The sequence below is a fragment of the Abrus precatorius genome, unplaced genomic scaffold, assembly GCF_003935025.1.
Source record: "Abrus precatorius isolate BTA unplaced genomic scaffold, Abrus_2018 Scaffold11, whole genome shotgun sequence".
Taxonomy (NCBI): domain Eukaryota; kingdom Viridiplantae; phylum Streptophyta; class Magnoliopsida; order Fabales; family Fabaceae; genus Abrus; species Abrus precatorius.
In genome coordinates this window covers 17,559,333-17,578,683 of record NW_020874303.1, presented here as the reverse complement: position 1 = coordinate 17,578,683, position 19,351 = coordinate 17,559,333, and the positions used below count along the sequence as shown (strand labels likewise).

General features: G+C 33.9%; 3 protein-coding genes across 18 annotated transcripts; 1 reads left to right on the top strand and 2 right to left on the bottom strand.

Moving 5' to 3' along the window:
* Positions 1-1,454: 1,454 nt before the first annotated feature.
* On the bottom strand, positions 1,455-4,346 carry LOC113856111. Its single transcript, XM_027487788.1, has 6 exons — positions 4,192-4,346; positions 3,183-3,305; positions 3,008-3,080; positions 2,182-2,233; positions 2,002-2,071; positions 1,455-1,867 (listed from the first exon to the last, which is right to left on the bottom strand). Exons 2-6 carry the CDS (start codon positions 3,288-3,290, stop codon positions 1,781-1,783), a joined length of 390 nt encoding a protein of 129 aa, XP_027343589.1. The 5' UTR covers positions 3,291-3,305; positions 4,192-4,346; the 3' UTR covers positions 1,455-1,780.
* A 4,940-nt stretch (positions 4,347-9,286) lies between these two features.
* Positions 9,287-13,249, top strand: LOC113855189 (transcription factor ICE1-like). Its single transcript, XM_027486722.1, has 4 exons — positions 9,287-10,571; positions 10,994-11,191; positions 12,019-12,189; positions 12,793-13,249. Exons 1-4 carry the CDS (start codon positions 9,447-9,449, stop codon positions 12,874-12,876), a joined length of 1,578 nt encoding a protein of 525 aa, XP_027342523.1. The 5' UTR covers positions 9,287-9,446; the 3' UTR covers positions 12,877-13,249.
* Positions 13,021-18,954, bottom strand: LOC113855188 (auxin response factor 2B). Of its 16 annotated transcripts, XM_027486712.1 has the most exons (16): positions 18,532-18,604; positions 18,240-18,427; positions 18,051-18,163; positions 17,782-17,877; positions 17,635-17,691; positions 17,379-17,534; positions 17,191-17,275; positions 16,970-17,060; positions 16,712-16,876; positions 16,498-16,617; positions 16,300-16,375; positions 16,047-16,218; positions 15,020-15,960; positions 14,748-14,938; positions 14,445-14,639; positions 13,021-14,350 (listed from the first exon to the last, which is right to left on the bottom strand). In XM_027486712.1, the coding sequence occupies exons 2-15, from the start codon at positions 18,355-18,357 to the stop codon at positions 14,477-14,479; spliced, it is 2,544 nt and encodes an 847-aa protein (XP_027342513.1). In that variant the 5' UTR covers positions 18,358-18,427; positions 18,532-18,604; the 3' UTR covers positions 13,021-14,350; positions 14,445-14,476. The 16 variants fall into 16 exon arrangements, 12 of the variants coding, with proteins under 12 accessions (XP_027342513.1, XP_027342511.1, XP_027342512.1 ...); XM_027486710.1 differs by having other exon boundaries at positions 17,997-18,163; positions 18,240-18,768; XM_027486711.1 differs by having other exon boundaries at positions 16,712-16,885; positions 18,240-18,744.
* Positions 18,955-19,351: the final 397 nt, after the last annotated feature.

Here is a 19,351-nt window from a genome sequence, read left to right as displayed (position 1 = left end):
ATTTGTTCTTAATGCTTGGTATGAACTAACTAATCATGCTCTGTATTGATAAACCTTCTTGACATTGAAAAATAGAATGCGTGATTGTACTTCTTGATTTACTTGCCTTATTATTTAATTTTCTAATAATAGAAATTATTGGGTGTGTGATCTTTCGATTTCCTTGTACTCTAAAATTTCAGACTTATACATTTGGAATTAAGGAATTAATCTTTGTGTATGAGTTCAAAAGAATTTATATACCAAGGAATTAGATATGTATTAATTTAGTAGAAACTTTTTTTAACATCTTCAGAACTTGAACTAATAGGAAAGTTTAGTTTATCACATGAACAATGAGTGAAGTCTAATCTTAACTATCTTGTCATTGAATTTTCTTATTTTATTTCAAATTTTGTTGTTTATTTACTTGCAAAGTAAATTAAATCAATTTATAATTTAGAGTCTCATTCAATCTTAATCATATTTAATTAGTTCGATTTAGTGAATCAATAAGTGTTTGTATCAATCTCTGTGGGAATGATATTTTCTTTTTACTATATTACTTATACGATTCAATACACTTGATGAAGTGACTAAAAAAAAATAAACAAATTACCATCAGACACACCTTAAATAATACGTGCAAATTTTTTAGTTAAATTAAAAACTTTTTTATATTATGATTTCAAATGTTAAATCTGACCGCTTAAAATTATTTTTTCAAGCTAATGTAAGGAGAGTATCATATTTAATACTATAATTTTTTTTATTTTTTCTTCAGTTTCTTTGTTTTCCTCTTAAAAAAAAGATTGTAAATAAATTAAATAGACACATTTCAATTATTATTCTCGCAACCTTAAACATGTCTAACAATGATTTAAAAGTTAAATTAATATGAAAAATATACTTTCACTAAATCTTTGTATTGTTTGTGAAAACTTTAATAAGAACAATTGAAAGAGATTTAGCACATTATTTCATAACGAATCACTATTAAGAAAAGAAATCCTAAGAATCATTGTCAACGCTTGTTAGGCAAATGTCAGGTCACTTCGGTGTTCGGCAAAAGTTGAAGGACACAAAAAGGATCCTGTTGAACGACGAAAACAAAACATGGATCATGATACGTTTGAAAGAACATCACACGCATGCACCACATTCAATGCCCAACATTTTATATAAATTTTATACTTAGGAACCGCCTACAAATTCAAACGAGACCTCGTCATATCCATTCATAAAAAGTTACAAAAAGATTATCAGTTAATATGAGAACTTGTGACTAAATTATGGATTATTTAAGTGAAAACTGAGTTTGAAGATAGCAGCGATTATCTTACTTAGACGTCCTAATTACATTGCATTTTAAATGCCCATGGTCATATGCCTCTCTACCAAATGCCGCTTTAGCAATGGAAAATTCAAAGTGTAAATTGGAATGGCTCAGTGGCAGGATGAAGAAAAAACAAGAACTTACAGTTGCATATCATCATCGAAAAAAACTAATATACTGTAAAATCTAAATGCATTATATCCAAATCAGTGCAGATAAGTACATCATGCAGCCCAAACTGAGGGTATTAAACTGGAGTAAAGATCCTGGAACCACCAACGAAACATGGCAGATATACATGATAATAGCCACCCAACTTAACAAGTCTACGGCATAAGAAGTACCACCGCAGCATTATCTAGCCCCAAGAGGGAAGAGGGTATGCAAGAATGGAATAACCAACTTTACACATCAAAAGGTTAACAGTGGTTCAAATAAAAGCGTATATACTCCAAAAATTGTTGCTCAGGATTCTTCCTTGACAAAGAAACTCTGAGGCAAACAAAAATCTTCTTCATGATTAAGCATTTCAATCTCATCATCATCTGTTTTCTGAGGAAGAAAGATAAATCACTTTATCAGCTCTCAAAATCCAAAGCACTATGTTAAAACCCAATCCACAAACTAATGTCTTATTTGAGGGATAAATGATGAAAGTAAAAAATCGCAACTTATTGATAGCATACCAGCATTTCTAAGTTGTAGAACCGATCCAGCAATTGAAGGACCTCCTCAGAAGAGAAGGGTCTGTCAAAACTGAATGAAGTATATATAATACTAAGATTATATATCAAAAAATAGAGATCAAGCACATTATGTTTGATAATCAAACATGCAAGATAGACTTAAAAGTGGAAAGAACAAACCTCCTCCTTAGAAATTCCATCAGACCATAAAGAACAAAATGGCGATGTACTCCTTCATGGAAGCAAGACATTGATTGTAAGCATAAAAGTTGATGAAATTGGCAATAGCTTCTCTATGGATGAATCTTGACTGAATACAAAATCAATTTTATTAAGAGTAATCTAAGATAAGGCCATCTACCTTGATCTCATGAATCTGTTATTTGATAAACTGATGTAACCAAATTGCAACTTTTGAAGTTCATGCTTTTAGGAATGATTTCATGAAGGCCATACTGCCCCCACCCCAACCACCCAAAAAAAACATATTCCTCTAACTAAACCTCATTTACTAGGCAGCATGATGCCTAATCCCATGATTTAGTAGTACAACATATTACCAACTTCTATCAGGTCCCGACATCTTGCAACCTTTACTCTTCAATTAACATTACTATTTTCATTCTAGTCAGACAACATTACTAATTATTTCCTGCCATTTATCCATTTCAAAAACAAACCATATATTCACTTATCTATAACAAAATTGTTAGATCAAAATAATTCATGATGCTCAAATTAAAAGTGTTTCAGGGAATGTTAGCCCTTGACATGGTATCAGAGCTTATATAACCAAATAATAAAATTTTATTCATAAATTGTCCCCTCTTCAAGCCCAAATGGCATGAGATTGCTTATGAAAGATATAAAACCAGTTTTGCACCGTTATCACCCTGGTAAGACCAACTCTCCCAAAATATTACACATCACAGGCCCCATATCAAACAATTATGCAAATAAAATGATTAACTACAAAACAAAAAAATAAAGATATTTTTTAAAATACCTTGTAGTTTTATTGGAGGATAAATTTCAAGAGCTTCTAACAATCTGAGCTCCAGTTCAACCTGTGCTTGCTCCTGTCACCATAATCACATGTCAATTCCATATTCAAATTCAAATTTCAAAGTGAGTGAGTTAGAGTGAGAGTGAGAGTGAGAGTGAGAGAGAGAGAGAGAGACCTTGGGGAGAGAGGAAGCAGAGGAAGGAGGAAGCTTGCAGGGAGAGTGTACAGACATGCCATCCTGTTCCTCCTCTTTGGGTTTCCCAGCTCTTCCCCCGCTGCTCATTTATTTCTTTATATACTGATCACAAGACATGTCACATGAAGATAGAAACAGCACAGATTGCAATTGAAAAAGCAAAATGAAAAGAAAACGCAGCACTTCACATCCACAAAAAAGAAATTAAGCAATTAGCCAATGCCAATCACAATAAAAGTCTACCTCATGCCTTCACATAAATAATCTAGCAGACAGCATGCACAACTTCTTAATATCAAGCTTATGAATTGTCAAGTGTGTGAATAACCTCAGCTAATTAAGGTGCATTTTGATACTGAGCTTATTTAAATGCTTATTCAATAAGATTTTTTTTAAAATAATAGCTTATGCTATAAATTTAACGATGAAGCTTATTGGTATATGCTGAAAATAGTTAATTTTAATAAGCTAAGAAGCTTGTTAAAATAAGTTTAAAATGGCTTATATGAGAGTCATAAGCTAATTTTTATAAATTATTCGTAAACTTCTTCAAACGAAACCAGTGGAGCATATACTAAAGTGACAAAGCAGCAATTTGTTTGCTCCATTTTCTTGCAAGGACATTAGAGTGCAGATATAACCTGGATTATTTTTGAGAAATCAGCATGAATCATACTCACTGTTCCCAACATTCTCTTCCGATCGGAATAACTGTCATCACTTTTATTCGAACTAATTACATATTTTCTTACGATAGCAGAAAAAATAGTGTTTACAAATGAATAGAAATCTGGCCAAAAGAATCAATTATCTGTATTGGTAACTACATGCAACTACTCTATTTGTCCATGGATTGATCAATTATTGAGATTACGGTTTCCTTCTGTTTCGGGAAAAAAGGGGAAAATGAATCGGAAAAATAATGAAAGAAAAGAAAACACAGGGAACGAGAAAATTACGAGCCACAACGAGAAGTGAATAGGCTTACCGATTGAGGGGACGAAAGCGGTAACGGAATCAAAAACGGGGAATGGTGGCTAAGGCTAAGCACCGTAGCAACGACGAAGCGGTGTATAGCAGAAGAAAGCGTCTCCTCAACAAGCTCTTGCTATTCCTTCTTCTTGTTTCTTTTTAGAGTTTTATGAATTTTGTTCAAGGGAATAAATATAATAAATTTTTTATTAAATTTATAGTATTTAAAGTTATTAAAATTTAATGCAAAATATTATATGAATTTATTTTTGTGTGTCATTAAATTTATTAAAATCATTTTTTATTTTCATAAGAATATTATTATTTTTGGGTTTTTCATATTTTATTAAATTAAAATAATTATTTTGAAGGAAAAAATTAAAACATATTTTATAATAATTTTTAAATTTAATAATTTAAAAATTATATTTAATAATAAATATTTATTATATTGAATAAATTAAATTATTTTGCATATATAACAAAATTATGATCTTATTTTAAAATAATGTAAGAAACAAATAGTTAAATAACTTTTAAAATACACCAAAATAATAAATTAAATATATTATATTATATTATATCTTATATTTATTTTTAACTTAAATTATAAGATGTAATTTATATTAAAATATATATTTAATAAACTTATAAGAAAGATTTATTATATCTTTTAATTAAAAAATACTAAAAATAATTATAACATAGAAAAATTTATTATATCATATTATTTTATTTTTTTTGCTAATTTATATCATATTATATTATCATATCGGTAAAAAGTATCCTTAATATAAAAGTAGGCATTATTATTATTATTATTATTATTATTATTATTATATATATATATATATGGGAATTATTTTTTTTTAAATTTTTACATTCAATTTAAATTTTTTATTTAATGAATTATAATTTATTATTTATTTATTATTAAATATAAATTAAATAAAAGACTTTTAGAAAAGAGACTACTTATATAATTTATAATGAACTCATTCATTATCTTTATCAATTGTTGCAGAATAATCAGTCTAATTGCTGAGAATTTGCAGGATGATGCCCTGAGCAAATGCTGGCAGGAGAGAATATAAAGTGATAATGAATAGTGTATATTTAAACCAAGGCATGTCATCTTGATATTTATTAATCTGATATCGCATATCAATAGTTCAAATTTTGTTTTTAGATATAATTAAATTAAGTAGAAATATTTTAAGATGGAAAAAAGTTAAAAAAAATTAATGCATAAAGAATTACAAGAGAATAAAATTAACTTAAAAATTTATTTATTTATTACTGTAAGTACAAAAATAAGTAAAGTAACACTTAAGATTACCATGGCCTTGAGGATGATATTTTCTTATTATTAATTCCTCAACAAAATATGATTACAGTATCTATTTAAACTCATGCTAAAATATAAATGTAAACAACTGATAAAGCAAATAATAATAATAAAAAAAAACTGCAGCTTATTAAGCAAACAAACAGGAAATGTTGCTCAAATTTTAAGAGAGTTTTTATGATATAATTAATATTGGTAATAAAAAATTAAGCGTCAATAATGATGGAGAAACTGATATTAAAATTTTATCTTGATTCAATAAGTCTAAAAAGTAATAATTCAACTGCTAACATCGTCACATCCACACATGACGTACCCTATTTTGATAAGCCAAAATTAGAAGTTATTAAAACCACTAAATATTATGTGCTATCTTTATTTTTTGGCAAAGAAAAAAAATTACATTAACCATTATTCAATCTATAAAATTGACGAAGATGTTACCATAAACACCAAACAGATTAAGTCTAATTTTTATGACTAAGCTAAGCTCTTAGGTTTCTTTCTAAAATTCTAACACCAGGCTTTACCTTCCAAAACTTGTAACAATACCCGAAATCAAATGAAAACTAGACTTAATATATTTGTGAACATCAAGCATACAAAAAATTAAGTCAAAAGCATTTGGCACACGCGACCAAGAAGAAAATCAAAGCTTTAACAAAAGCATCACCATTGAATTTCACCCAAATCTTTGAAAATAAAAAACCACTCCCTCATGTTTAAATTATAATTCATAGAAACCAAACAAAGCACTGGACAGACAAACACAACAAATGACAAAAAATAAGTGAAAAGCTCGTCTCCTATGATCTCTAATGATTGCTTGTCAAAACTCCACTTTAATCTTTGATGCTCTTCAATTCTCTCCAGTTAAAATCCATTAGGTTTAGCTTAAAATATTAAATCCCTTAGCCCTCTACAGCAACCCACTTTCTAAAGCACTTTAAATTACTCTCAATTCATGATCAAAGATCACTACCCTGAACACCAAAAGCTTGGACAAGAGTAACTGAACTAAAAGAAAGAATTTTCTTCCTTAAAATATCTAAAAGATGGAATGTTCAAGAGTATTTTATATCAAAAGATTTATCATTTTCACATAATGCTCTCAAACGCATTTTCTTTTGGGTCTGTATCAAAGCCATTTTACCATAACACAACAATCCACAGGAGAAGGTTACGTATGGCCCAAATAAAGAGTATTTCTTTATTTGGTCCATAAAAAACAATGCTGGACATTCCCATTTGCCAAAAATGACACACCAAAAAAAAAATTGCAACCATGATGTTTATTCTTTATTTTGATGATAAAAAAAAAAAAAAAAAAAAGTGATCCATATGTAAAAGAAAAGTTGATAAAAAAAAAAATTCCTTCGCTAAAAGTTTATATATTTGTTAGAAAACATTTCGATATTTTAGAGGAGAAAGAAGATAAGATGAAAAGAACACTTTCCTTTGCACTCTTGATTTTATTTATATCAGTTAAAATTGATAAAAAAAAAAATATCAGGTTTGTTATTTTCCCTTTTTTACCAATCATTAGCATTATTTTTAAGCATGTGTTATAATTTTTACTGAAAAAAAATGTTAAAAAATCAAATTTGAAATTTATAATTCTTATAAAATAAAATAAAATAGTAAAATTTTACATAATTCAAAAAATACTTTATACTCTTTCAAAAATTAATTCCCCGGAGCTTGTTATAGAGTTTGGGATAGAAATACTAACATCTGTTGCTCGGATTAATCTAAAAGTTGCATTTCAACAACAACTATATGGAAAAAAGAAATATTGCATCAATTACTTTTAAATATGTTGGCTAAATAATTATAAATTATTTTCAAATTTAAACTGAGGATACCTAATTGTATTAAATATTTAGAGGGTGGGTTTTATTGACCATGTATACAGTTGCACAGTTTTATTTAATTATGAAATAAACTTTTATAAACATTCTTAACAAATCATTGCTGTTTTTTGAGTTAAACATTTATAACGTCCTGTGTTATTGTCTATCTTCATTCGGAAGTAATTTAAAACTTGATCTATTTCAACATCAAATTGTCGAGAACAGCAAAATGAACAGTCTTCAGATTTGAGGAAACAACAAGTGCAAGGGCGCAATTTAAGATTTTAGATGCATCACTGGACAAGTCGTTGAGCACATTGTAGAAACAAATAATGTGAGATGGCATACCCCACAAGACAAAGGCAAATAAAGTTGTATGTCCCATGATCACGAGGTTAGTAGAGAAATAATAAAGTGAAGTATCTCTCCTTTCACATACCTACACCACACTGCAAACTTATTTAAGATTCTTGTCTCTCTCTTCTTTTTCTAAACTTATTGGGTATATCTTATGATTTCAAATTTCTATTCATTGCATTCAATTCTGTCCCTGAATTACACATGGATGATGCAAACACATTGAGATTCACTGGGCCCAAATATACAAGTTCACAAGATTTGGTTTTATCCATTATCATGTATAATTTTGAACATCATGCCACTGCCCAAGAAAAAAGATTACAAAAAAGTTAAATCCATTTGGTTTTTTCTATACAACAAGTACGATGAGATTTCAAACATATCGTATAAATTATCTAAGTACAATTTTGGTAAACGATTGTTTCTAAAAAATACTCATTTTGTTTCATTAAAAAAAATTAGGTGAGAAAAATAATGATTTCTTTAAAAATAAAGATAAAATACTCTTATAAGATACAGGACATTCCTTTTGTTGTAAGCTAACATATGAGGGTAAATTAGAATTAAATTTCTTAACGATAATACTCTTTACAAAAATTATAAAAATAAAAATTAAATGATATTGATAGGGCTATAACAGATGTGTGTCCCATACCGAGGTGGATAGAGGTGAAGTGTTACGTACGGTTTTTGGGCAGTGACTGCGGCGACGATGAAAGGGTTCACGAGATACTTGAGATTGAGATTTGACATTGTTGTGTTCTGCTTACATTATCCCTTCAATATTCTCACTTCAAGCTTCTTTCTGTTTTCTACCATCTTCCTAAAATCGATAATGAAATAAAAAGTACCCTTTTTTAAATGCCAAAATCAACAAGATTTTAAGCACTATTTTATAGTAAATAATTTTCACAATCCATGAAAGAAGTATCATATCAGTAAAAGAAAAGGAAAAGAAAAGAGGTTTAATAAATAATATGATAGAAAAAAAAAGTTTAAATGAAATTACTTTGATTTTAAAATAAACATAACAATATTATTTTCAATTTTCAAAAGTGACATTAAAATGCTGAGTACAAATCATGAAGTCACCCATTCATGAAACTTCAAAATTAAAGACTACATATTAACATCATTTCTTAGGAATGAGTAATTATAGTGAAACGCTGGAAGCCTTTGCCGTGTGCATAAATAAAGTACCAAACTTCGTTGTACAAATTGTATTGATAATTAATTTTTTATAATAGGAAAATGCATTTTTTTTTATAATTTGGAGAAATGTTAATAAAATTAATGATTAAATGAGAGATGCAATAAAGAGAAAGCTAATGAGAAAAAACAGTTATAAAAACAAGGCAACTAAAGAGTGGTAGAGGAAGGGGATAAATGGATGAGGGTGGGTGGGTGAAGCTCTTGAGTCTCTTCCACGTAAAAATAATAATAATAATATTAATTTGAAACACTCACCAACCAACAAAATTCGTACATATGGTGATTTATTACACATTGTAAATGATACTCTTATTCTTACTCTAATACATGACACTAAAGCCAATGTTGATGCCCTTTTCCTCATGCAACCTTCTCTCTAGCTTCCCTTTGACTAACTCTACCACTTTAGCATATCACCAAACTCTTGTCTTTTCTTTTCTTCTCTTATCTTCCCTATGCAAAACTCACCATAAGCTTTTCTCAGAATAAAAAAACAAAATGATGTCTAAATTAGCAAACGGGGTTGCTTTGGCTCAAGACACAGAAGAACAAGACTCTGCTTCCGTTTCATGGACAAACTCAAATGCCAACATCAACACCGACGAATTGAGCCGTGTATTTGTATCATCACTCTGTGCTTATAAACCCATCATCTCTGGAATCAATGAAGAATGCTACGTGGCCAACAACACTACCCAAAACCAAAACAACCCTGATATAACAAAGGACATGGTCTTCTCACAAAACTTTGGTGACAATCCATTGCTCCAATCATTGGACACTTCCTCATCCACTGTGTTCACCCACCTCGACTCATCTCAGGTGCACAACTTCCTTACTCCAAACCCCATCTTTTCTTCTCTTCTCAGTGCCATCAACAACCCTTTAGAACATGGCTTTGACATGGGTTCTGAGGTGGGTTTTCTTGACCCTCAAGTTTCCTTTACTTCGAAAGTGTTGAACAAAGGTGATAATGCCTTCTTGGGTGGTGGCTTCATCACAGACTTCACCTCAAATAATAATAACCTTTTAGACTCACACCCCAACTTAGAAACTACGTGTATAATGTCCCAAGTGACACAAGTTGGTTTTTCGGGTCTTAAGAATAATAATAATAATAATAATAATTTTGATCACGAGGAGGGTTCTAGAAAGGCCTTGCTTCTGAACAAGTCCAACATATTGAAACCCCTTGAGTCCTTGCCTCCATCAGGTGCACAACCAACTCTTTTTCAGAAGAGAGCAGCACTTTGGAAAAACGTGACAGGTAATTACAAGGGCAGGTGTGAACTTGTTGGTGAAGGGAATGATGATAAGAAGAGGAAAACATGTAATGGAGAAGATGTTGAGGTTGAGGTTGAAGTTGAAGATGGGAGTTTTGATGGGTCAGGGTTGAATTATGATTCTGATGAGATGATTGAGAGTGATAACAATAAGACGGAAGAGAATGGTAAGGATGGTGGAAATAGTTCAAATGCCAACAGTACCATCACTGGTGTGGATCAGAAAGGGAAGAAGAAGAAGGGTGTACCTGCTAAGAATTTGATGGCTGAACGCCGCCGAAGGAAGAAGCTCAATGATAGACTCTATATGTTAAGATCCGTTGTCCCCAATATTAGCAAAGTAAGACTTCATTTCTTATATTATACACCCATCACTCTTTTATTCAATTATGGACTAGGGTTAATTAGTCACTTTTTTCTACTCTTATAGCGTGGCATCAACTTTATATTGTGTTATAGACCATGCATGATTCGTAATATATCCAATAGTAACTTCATCTTTAATTTGTGTCTAACATATATTAGGACTGATTATGATACTATTTGAAGAGGAAGTTATATATCATATCATGGCTTCAAAGTTTTAATTGTTCAATTTGTTTTAATGTGTTCTAGGAGGTATAATAAAAAATTAAGAGAGTTTGATGTATTGAATATTATAACATAATGTAATTTTTAATAAAAGTTTATTTATATATAACTTGTTACCGTTGTTTGCGCTGGATATGTATGATCGTTTGACGAATTTGGATTGAAATTAAGATGGACAGGGCTTCAATTCTGGGGGATGCAATCGAGTATTTGAAGGAACTTTTACAAAGGATTAGTGACCTTCACAATGAATTGGAGTCAACACCAGCTGGCTCTGCATTGACACCCACTCTACCAACACTACCATGCCGTATTCAAGAAGAACTTTGCCTCAGCTCATTGCCAAGCCCTAATGGCCAACCTGCCAGGGTAATATTGCTATATATATTCCCATGGCCTCCTTAATTTCTATTGCTATTTCTGGTTATGGATAACACAACTAGAAGCTATGATTTCTGTGTGCTTCAACGAGGAGTTGAACTCTTGCTTGTTCTTGGAATGGCATGAATAGTGGATCTTTTCTGGCTTCCTTATATATTTTTTCAAATAAAAAAATGATACATCAATTAATAATACTAAAGAACAGGGGCAACTATCTTACAATGAGAGAATTCTCTTTATTAAAGTATATTCCATCAAAGTATTTTTATAAGTGTAGTTCTCAACTTTTTTTATATAATTAGCATTTTTTTTTGTTTCTAATGATCATTAAATGACAACATGACTAATAAATGATCAGTTGTCGCATATTAATTATTTGCGTTATTACGTAGGGAGTGCACCAAAATATGTAAGTTGGATAAATAAAATTACAAAAAAAAAATTAAATTTTATAAAAATGTATATATTAAAATATATAATTTATCTCATTGACCTGTTATAAATATAGAATGGGACAAGTTAAATTTACTAAATTATTTTAGCATTAGGCTAGTGTCACAGTAAAGCCAAGCATTTATTTTATGAATACTATGTACGAGTCTTGTTCACAAGTAGTATTTTATTGTCATTACTTAATGACCAAAAAAATAGAAGATATTTAAGAAAATACACAATATTTAATATATTGGAAACTTAAAAAAGAAATCCTTAACAAATAGATGAGGGTAATAATTAGTATTTGACATTATTTATTAGTATTATTTGAGATAAACATTGTCTTGATGAAACCATTTAATTTGCTGGTGGTGTTTTAGGTTGAGGTTCGGTTGAGCGAAGGAAGAGGTGTAAACATCCACATGTTTTGCGGGCGCAAACCGGGTCTCTTGCTGTCAACTATGAGGGCTCTGGACGACCTTGGTTTAGACATCCACCAGGCAGTTATAAGCTATTTCAATGGATTTGCTATGGATATTTTCCGAGCTGAGGTGAAATCTTTATTCTTCAATCGTATGTTTCCCATTTGGAACTCATACCATGTGCATCCACCCCATAAGCTTAATAATAGATATTATCTCCAATCAATCCCCTATATATTATATGGTAATTGCTTTCATGTGTACATTCCCTAACTTTCTATTTATTGCTACGAACCTGACATGATAACCATAATCGACCATCGTAAATTCAATCTACGACAATATTCTATTCCGTGTATGTTAATGGTAGAAGTGTTAATAAATGCTATTATCTTTTTGCTTTTCCCGGGAACATTCCCCTTGCTTTGTTAATAAGGGTCAAATTCTATTGAAATAATACCTGGGAATTAAAAATAAGAGTTTGTCCAAGTTAACCTCGTGGATAAATAATCTCATCCTAGGTGAACTAATGAAATTAAAAAATTGAATTGAAAATTATACCAACTCCTTATTTAACTTTTTATAGACAAAAACTCATTAATCTAGGATAGAATTATTTATCCCATAAAGTTAGCTAGACAAACTCTACAAAAAATGAACATTAATAAAGTATTGAACATGTTTTATTTGATTTTATTTTCTGTCTGAGGGCTAACCGTCGCTCTCTTTCAGCAATGCAAGGAAGGTGAGGATGTCCATCTGGAGCAAATCAAAGCAGTACTAATGGATTCAGCTGGGTTCCACGGCATGACCTAGTGTTTTGTCGACAAGCATACTACTTACCACCATTTGAAATAGTCAATTTAACGCAAAACGTTAAGGTTTTTAATGCCAAGTGTATGATACAGGCTTTCTTATCATCCTTTCAGTTGATCTAGGAAAGCAAAATTTGACTTGTTTTACCGATTGAAAGCACTATTACTGTTGACACCCTTTGCAAGTTCAAGTTGAAACGGAAGTTGATGGTCTCCGTTTAGTTTAGCGACATTCTGAATTTGCATGTTGATGTCAAGCTTGATTCTACAATGTCACTGTCTTTCATCATTGTACACTTAGTAGGGACAAAGCTTTTTAAGCACTGATTTCCCTTTTTTCACCTCTTTAATAAATCAAGCTCACCAAAAAATTTGTTAATCTTTCCTTTTTCTAAGAACAAAAGGTGACAGATAAAAATAAGATAAAAAAAAGTGCTTTTACCAGACAACTGAAAATCCAATGCTGGCAGAAGCCAGGATAAATGGGGTCTCACGCATCTGCGGCAAAAATTAAAGGATTCGCCAAACAGAGTCCCCACTGTAGCCTACTTTTAATCTAAATAAATAATGAATTCCATGGGCCAAAGCTTGCTAGACATAAAGGACAGAACCTCCAAAAATAATTGGGTCCACAACGTGCTAACATAGTGTGTTTTATCAGCTGAAAAGTACAATCATTTTTTTAAAAAAAACTATTATTTTGGTATTCAACGATGGTGCTTTCAAGGAATGAAATTTTATCACGTAACCACTTTCCAGAAATCGCAGAGATAAGATGACCACATCACAACTAGCAGTGCCATCACTACGATTAAGCACGAAATACGTTTCACAAAAGAATTTTCAAATCCTCCATCAAGATTTCCAGACCCAAGTGTCCACTTTCTCCTCCCGTGAAACGACTTCAACTTCAATCTGCGCCGCTAATGCCAAGGACACGGTGAAATGGTGACAAAGCCCAAACAAACGAGAAATTAGATGCGAATTTTAATTACACGTCTAGCCAAAAGCATATTATACTTTAATATCCACAATGATTTCCACGGCACACATTACTATCACAAATTACCACTAAGACAATCAAATTTAAAATCAGATAACCGCCCTTGTATATGAACTTAATTACATTAATGGGTTGGGGTTCTAAGGATGCAAAGGTAAACTATGTACAAGGCAGGATTGATGAAAAATGCAAGGCCAATACACCCCTTATCACCTCGCTCAAGGCATAAATTACACATACTATATTAGGAGTGTATAACAAGGAAGGCATATATACTAATGCTACGAATTCCACGACACGGTCCAAAATTGGATGGATACTCATTCATGCCATCCATATTCTGATTCCAAACACAAAACAGTCACTTAATAAGCAAGTCAGATTCAGAATTAGAATTCTCTTCTTCAGGTCATATTCTCCAACTGGATGGCTTTATGACAGTCACCTACTACTTCCCACTCCAGTCTGGAATCTGGATCAAAACAAAACATATATACCATGAGATTCTTCTAGGAAACAGGATTCAAAATTATGGACAGCTTAAAAGTAATAAATGATCAAGTCACCTGGAAGCTATGGAAATCAAACCTACGGATTATCAGGTATCTGAAGCTGAATGATTGAGCTGACATTTAATTTCTTGTGCATCAGCCCCTTCACTAGCTGACTCTTCATTTCTTGAACTTAAGGTACCGGGGCTCATTTTCTGAATCTCCTCTTTGGGGTAGATATAGATTTTGCGGACCATTGCAACAAACTCCCTGAATTGATTATATAATTGTGCAACTGATGTCAATTTCAAGAGAAAAAAAAAAGAGTAAAATTTCACTTAAATAGTAAATCAAAAGTACAGTTACACAGATCCTTACTGCCACGGATCATCACCAACAAGCATCATATCACCCTCATTGTCAGTGTAGACAATAAGCCAGTCCTTTTGTGGAGAAGATAATTCACCCCCAAAATCAAACAGCTGATCCAATTCAGCAATTAATTCATCATAATTACTGAACTTTGTAAGGTCCACGGACCTACCAAGTGCAATCCCCTTCTTGTGAACCTAAAATAAAAAGCACTTGATTAATTTTCCTTGCAATCTTTAGTTGTTATTTAGTTAAAATCCAACATTGAAGGAACTCACTTTAGTGCAACTTCTAGCAGAGCCACCATGAGGCTTGGATTGAACATCATTTAAATGCGGCTGCGAAGTTTGCAGCAGCTTTTCATGGTCATCAGTCAGCAGACCATCAGACAGTTTTGATCCCCTCGAATGCTCAGACTTCTGAACATTTTCAAATTTGCGCTGTTGGTGTGATGAACAATGCACGTGGCCAACTGGCTGCTCACTTGCAACATTCCTTTGTGAAACAGAAGGCTCTGGTGCAATGGGGCTACTGAGAAGTGAGATGCCAAACAGCTTACAATCACCATCTTTATGCCTCGCAACCTCAGAAGGTTTTCCTGATACTGGTTTGGGCAACAGTTCTCTTGAATGAGGACTTTCAAACTGAGTTGAAGTTGGTGGTGGCATCAACAAGTTTCCGTGTGGATGCTCAACTTTATGTCCATGAAGAACAGGGTAGTCACCAAAGGCACTATTATACCTTATATTCCCTCGAACTTGGTAAGTTGTATCACTGGCTTGAGCAGAACCTTTTATATTAGAGTCCAAGAGACTGAGCGATAGATTAGAGGGCATTACAGACCATGGATTGATAACATTATGTTTTCCTTCACGATCCAACAGATGTTTCCTACCAGGGTTAGCTACAGGACCAGTTTGATCAACATACGATGGATGGGATGAAAGATCTCCGTGGGACCCAAAGCCTGAAAGCAGATCTGGATATGCTGGCTCGTGTCTTCCCATTGACATCCAGCCCTCTGATGCATACCTTCTTGAAGTAGAAACAACATCAATCTTTTCGTCATCTGCAACAGGTGGCCACGCAACAGACTTCTCTGCAGTATCAGATTCGTTGCTTTCAGCAAAATTACCTCTCAAGGTCGATAATTCTTGACCTTGCAAGACCCTTTGAAACCCACTTGCTGGCAAAGGGTCTATACTTACTTTAGAAGATGCTGTTAATCAACAACACATCAGGCTTCACACAATCGCACAACTTGCAATGATGTAACTCAGAAATATCAAAACCACTTAACCATACCTTCTCTGGTAAGAACAGACGAATCTGGGGATGATGGAACTGCATTAGATCGAGGTCTTTTAGCCCTGGGCATTGGTAGAGGATTTAGAGCCGGTGGAGCATGAGCAGGCTCTATTTTCCATTGGGAAACTCTTTCAGGACGAGGTATGTTAGATGTTTCATCCCATCTCACCTGGCAGACACATCACACATGAGGAACACCATTAAATCGTGTCCAATTACACAGTCACAGTGACAAGAACCAGAATACAACCTTAAGACTTCTCCATTTGGATTTTGGCCACCTTTGAGGGTCAGCATCTTCGATTCCAACAATGGTACCAGTAAACCTACAAATTTAACACATCAAGTCACGGAATTTCGTCTTTTCAAATTGTATATTCAATAACAATACAGTAATTCCCGGCACATAGACTGATCCGAGGCAGGAAAGAAATGAAGACAAACATACCTTTGCTCTGGAGCCTCTTCACCTTCGAATCTCATCTTAAACCTCATCCCAATGGTGTAATTGCTTTTAAGAGACTCCATGTATTGATCATATGGAACAATGAATTCAGCCGGACTAGTCCTGCAAAATAACATTTGACATTATTGCTGTAAATAGTGGGATAATCAACAAAAAAAACACTCAAATCACCCACAAGTAAGAACAAGGTGCAAACCTAGGCTTGTAATATACAGTGAACATGGTCCCGGTCCGTATGGCATGCCAGGCAGTTGCAAGGACACCTAGATGCATGCTATGGCTAGAGATAACAGATGATGGAACATTACCCTGCTGTCTCATTGCACGCCTAACCCCAACACGAAGCTCCCCGTTCTCACCCCTGGAAGTCCTAAATTACCTTAGTCTGATACCAGAAAAAGAATACCAAAAGCCAAAAACCGGTGAAATCTAAACCCCATTCACTATAACAAACCTTAAAAATATAAACGCATCTCCGGCGACAAGCCTCTTGGAGCTGACAAAAACACTCCAACCACTTTGCAGCAAATGTCTACGCGGTTGACCTGGAATCCTCTTCACTCATCAGTCACAAACGAAAAAAAAAACCAACAAAAAAACACATAGTACAAAAACAAAACCTTGTTTCACACATATTACAGAACCTCAAGACATAGATCCATAATTAGTAATTACCACGAAAGATATGCCTGAATCGCCACTCATTCCCATGCAGATCCTTAGCGACCAATTCCTGAGTAGGTGGCTGCTTTGACATATCCTGTCAAGAAACAACAAACAAAGGAGTCCTCGAACTTCAGCTTCAACAGAACATAAACACTAAGCACGTGGAAGAGCTAAAAGAGAAGAAAAACCAAACCAACCAGCGGAGGAAGGCATTCATCAGCGTGTCTTCTCAGCACGGAAAACCCACCATGAGTGCTTGTATCTGACGCCGTCAGCGTTTTACAGAAGGAATGCACGTGGAATCTTGGAGGCGGAGTCGGAGGAGCCTCTTTCTCCACCGCATTCTCATTTTGCTATCATTCAGATCCATTGCCCAAAACAAAGAACAAAATAAGAACCAAGTCGTTGCTCAACTACTACACAACAATAAACTACAGAGAGTGAATATCTTACATTTGACTCAGGAACTAAGGTCACCTGAGCAAACACCTCATCCGTGTCTGGCTCCGCCTGAAAAATTTAGTCCAAAACATAAGAAAAATTCATAACAATTCCATTCACCATCTTGGTTCAAAAACCAAAAAGTAAAGAGAACAGTACCTTGAGCATCACGTTGATAACCCGACAAAGGATCTTAGGTGGGAGATCGTACACCGGCATATGCTGTTCCGCTACCTGATTTGTCGACGCTTCCACCTAATGCATGTTCGTGCCATGAAAACAAGCCACCATGTTTACAAACATAAACCAAAAATAGATACCCATCTACAACAAATTTCACAGTACAACCCGAGTTCAAGTGAAAAAAACCCAACCTCCGGCGAAGAAAATCTCATCCCGGTGGCTACAAAAACACGATTAGCACTTACCTGCTCAATATGTCCTTGAGGAAAATAGAACACGCGCTCTCCTTCTCTAGGCACTGTGACGAGAGGACCCGCACACGCATGCCACAGCTCCCTGTAAAGGGCAGCTTCCGCGTCTGAAAAACCAAAAACTCGTTATCCTGACGCCAAACACGCCGCAAACTAACTATTTCTAAGAGGAAAGCCCCTTACCTCTTGTGGATGACGAAGAAGAAGCATGTTGACACTCTCCTGCACTATTTCTAGCATCGTTGTTTTCTCCTTTTCCGTTAACGGAATTTCCCTTGATTGAAACATCTGATGACGCCATTTTTTTGCTCACAGATCTCTCATACGAGAATTCCCTCGGGTTCTATGACATCTGAGGAAGGGAACAAGTTCTCTCCGATCGGGAAACGAAATTCTGAAAACTGGCAAAGATAAGAAGCAGAGAGGAAGCAGCACCAATTCCCAAAACCCTTCTTCAATTGACCCTTTCAACTACTCACTTTCTCTTTCTCTTTCTCTTTCTCTCTCTTGTTTTTCTCTCTCTTTCTGAGCTGATAAATGGTTGCAGTACCAGAACCACTGTCGGAGGGGGAGACTTAACCAGAGTGGTCAAAACAGCGTGCAATCATTTCAACCGCGGTCAATTCTTAACCACTCTAAGCAACCGGCTTCACCGGTGGACCCTGGCCTTTGACACCGGCTACAACAGGTGAAGCACTTTTCCTGCCAGGGAAACGCGAACAACGCGATCTCTTTTCATAAATAAAAGGCGGCTTCTCAGACACAGAAGGGGATACTACAAACGGCGTTAGTGTAAGTTGGGGATAGTGGAGAGGATATAGGATGGGGCATCAAACGGCGTGTGTCTTGACGGTCGCAGGAAAGTTGCTCTGTTTTTATTGGGAAATGGCGTTGTCGTGCTGTGGACGGGCAGGGATATGCTAATGTAATGAGGGTACGGGTAGAGAGGGCGCATTTAACACCCAACCGCGCAACTTAACCATGGTTTGGTTTGTTTCTTTTTCCTTTTTCCCAATTTTATGCATTCCATTTAATAAATCATAAATTCGTACTCTTATTAGCTGTTTTTTATTTTCTTTTTCCTTTTTTTTTTAATTTTTTGCGATAAGAACTTTGATGCGCCAGGGCAGTAGGGCACCACACAACTGTGAAGACTGAACAGCAGTTGTCGCCCCCATTTGTGCCCATCCCATCTTTCTCTTATCTCATCTCAAATATTTGCCCCTCTATTTATACAATTTTTAAAATAACTAATATTATAATGTATTTTACCATAATTTTGGTCATTAAATAAA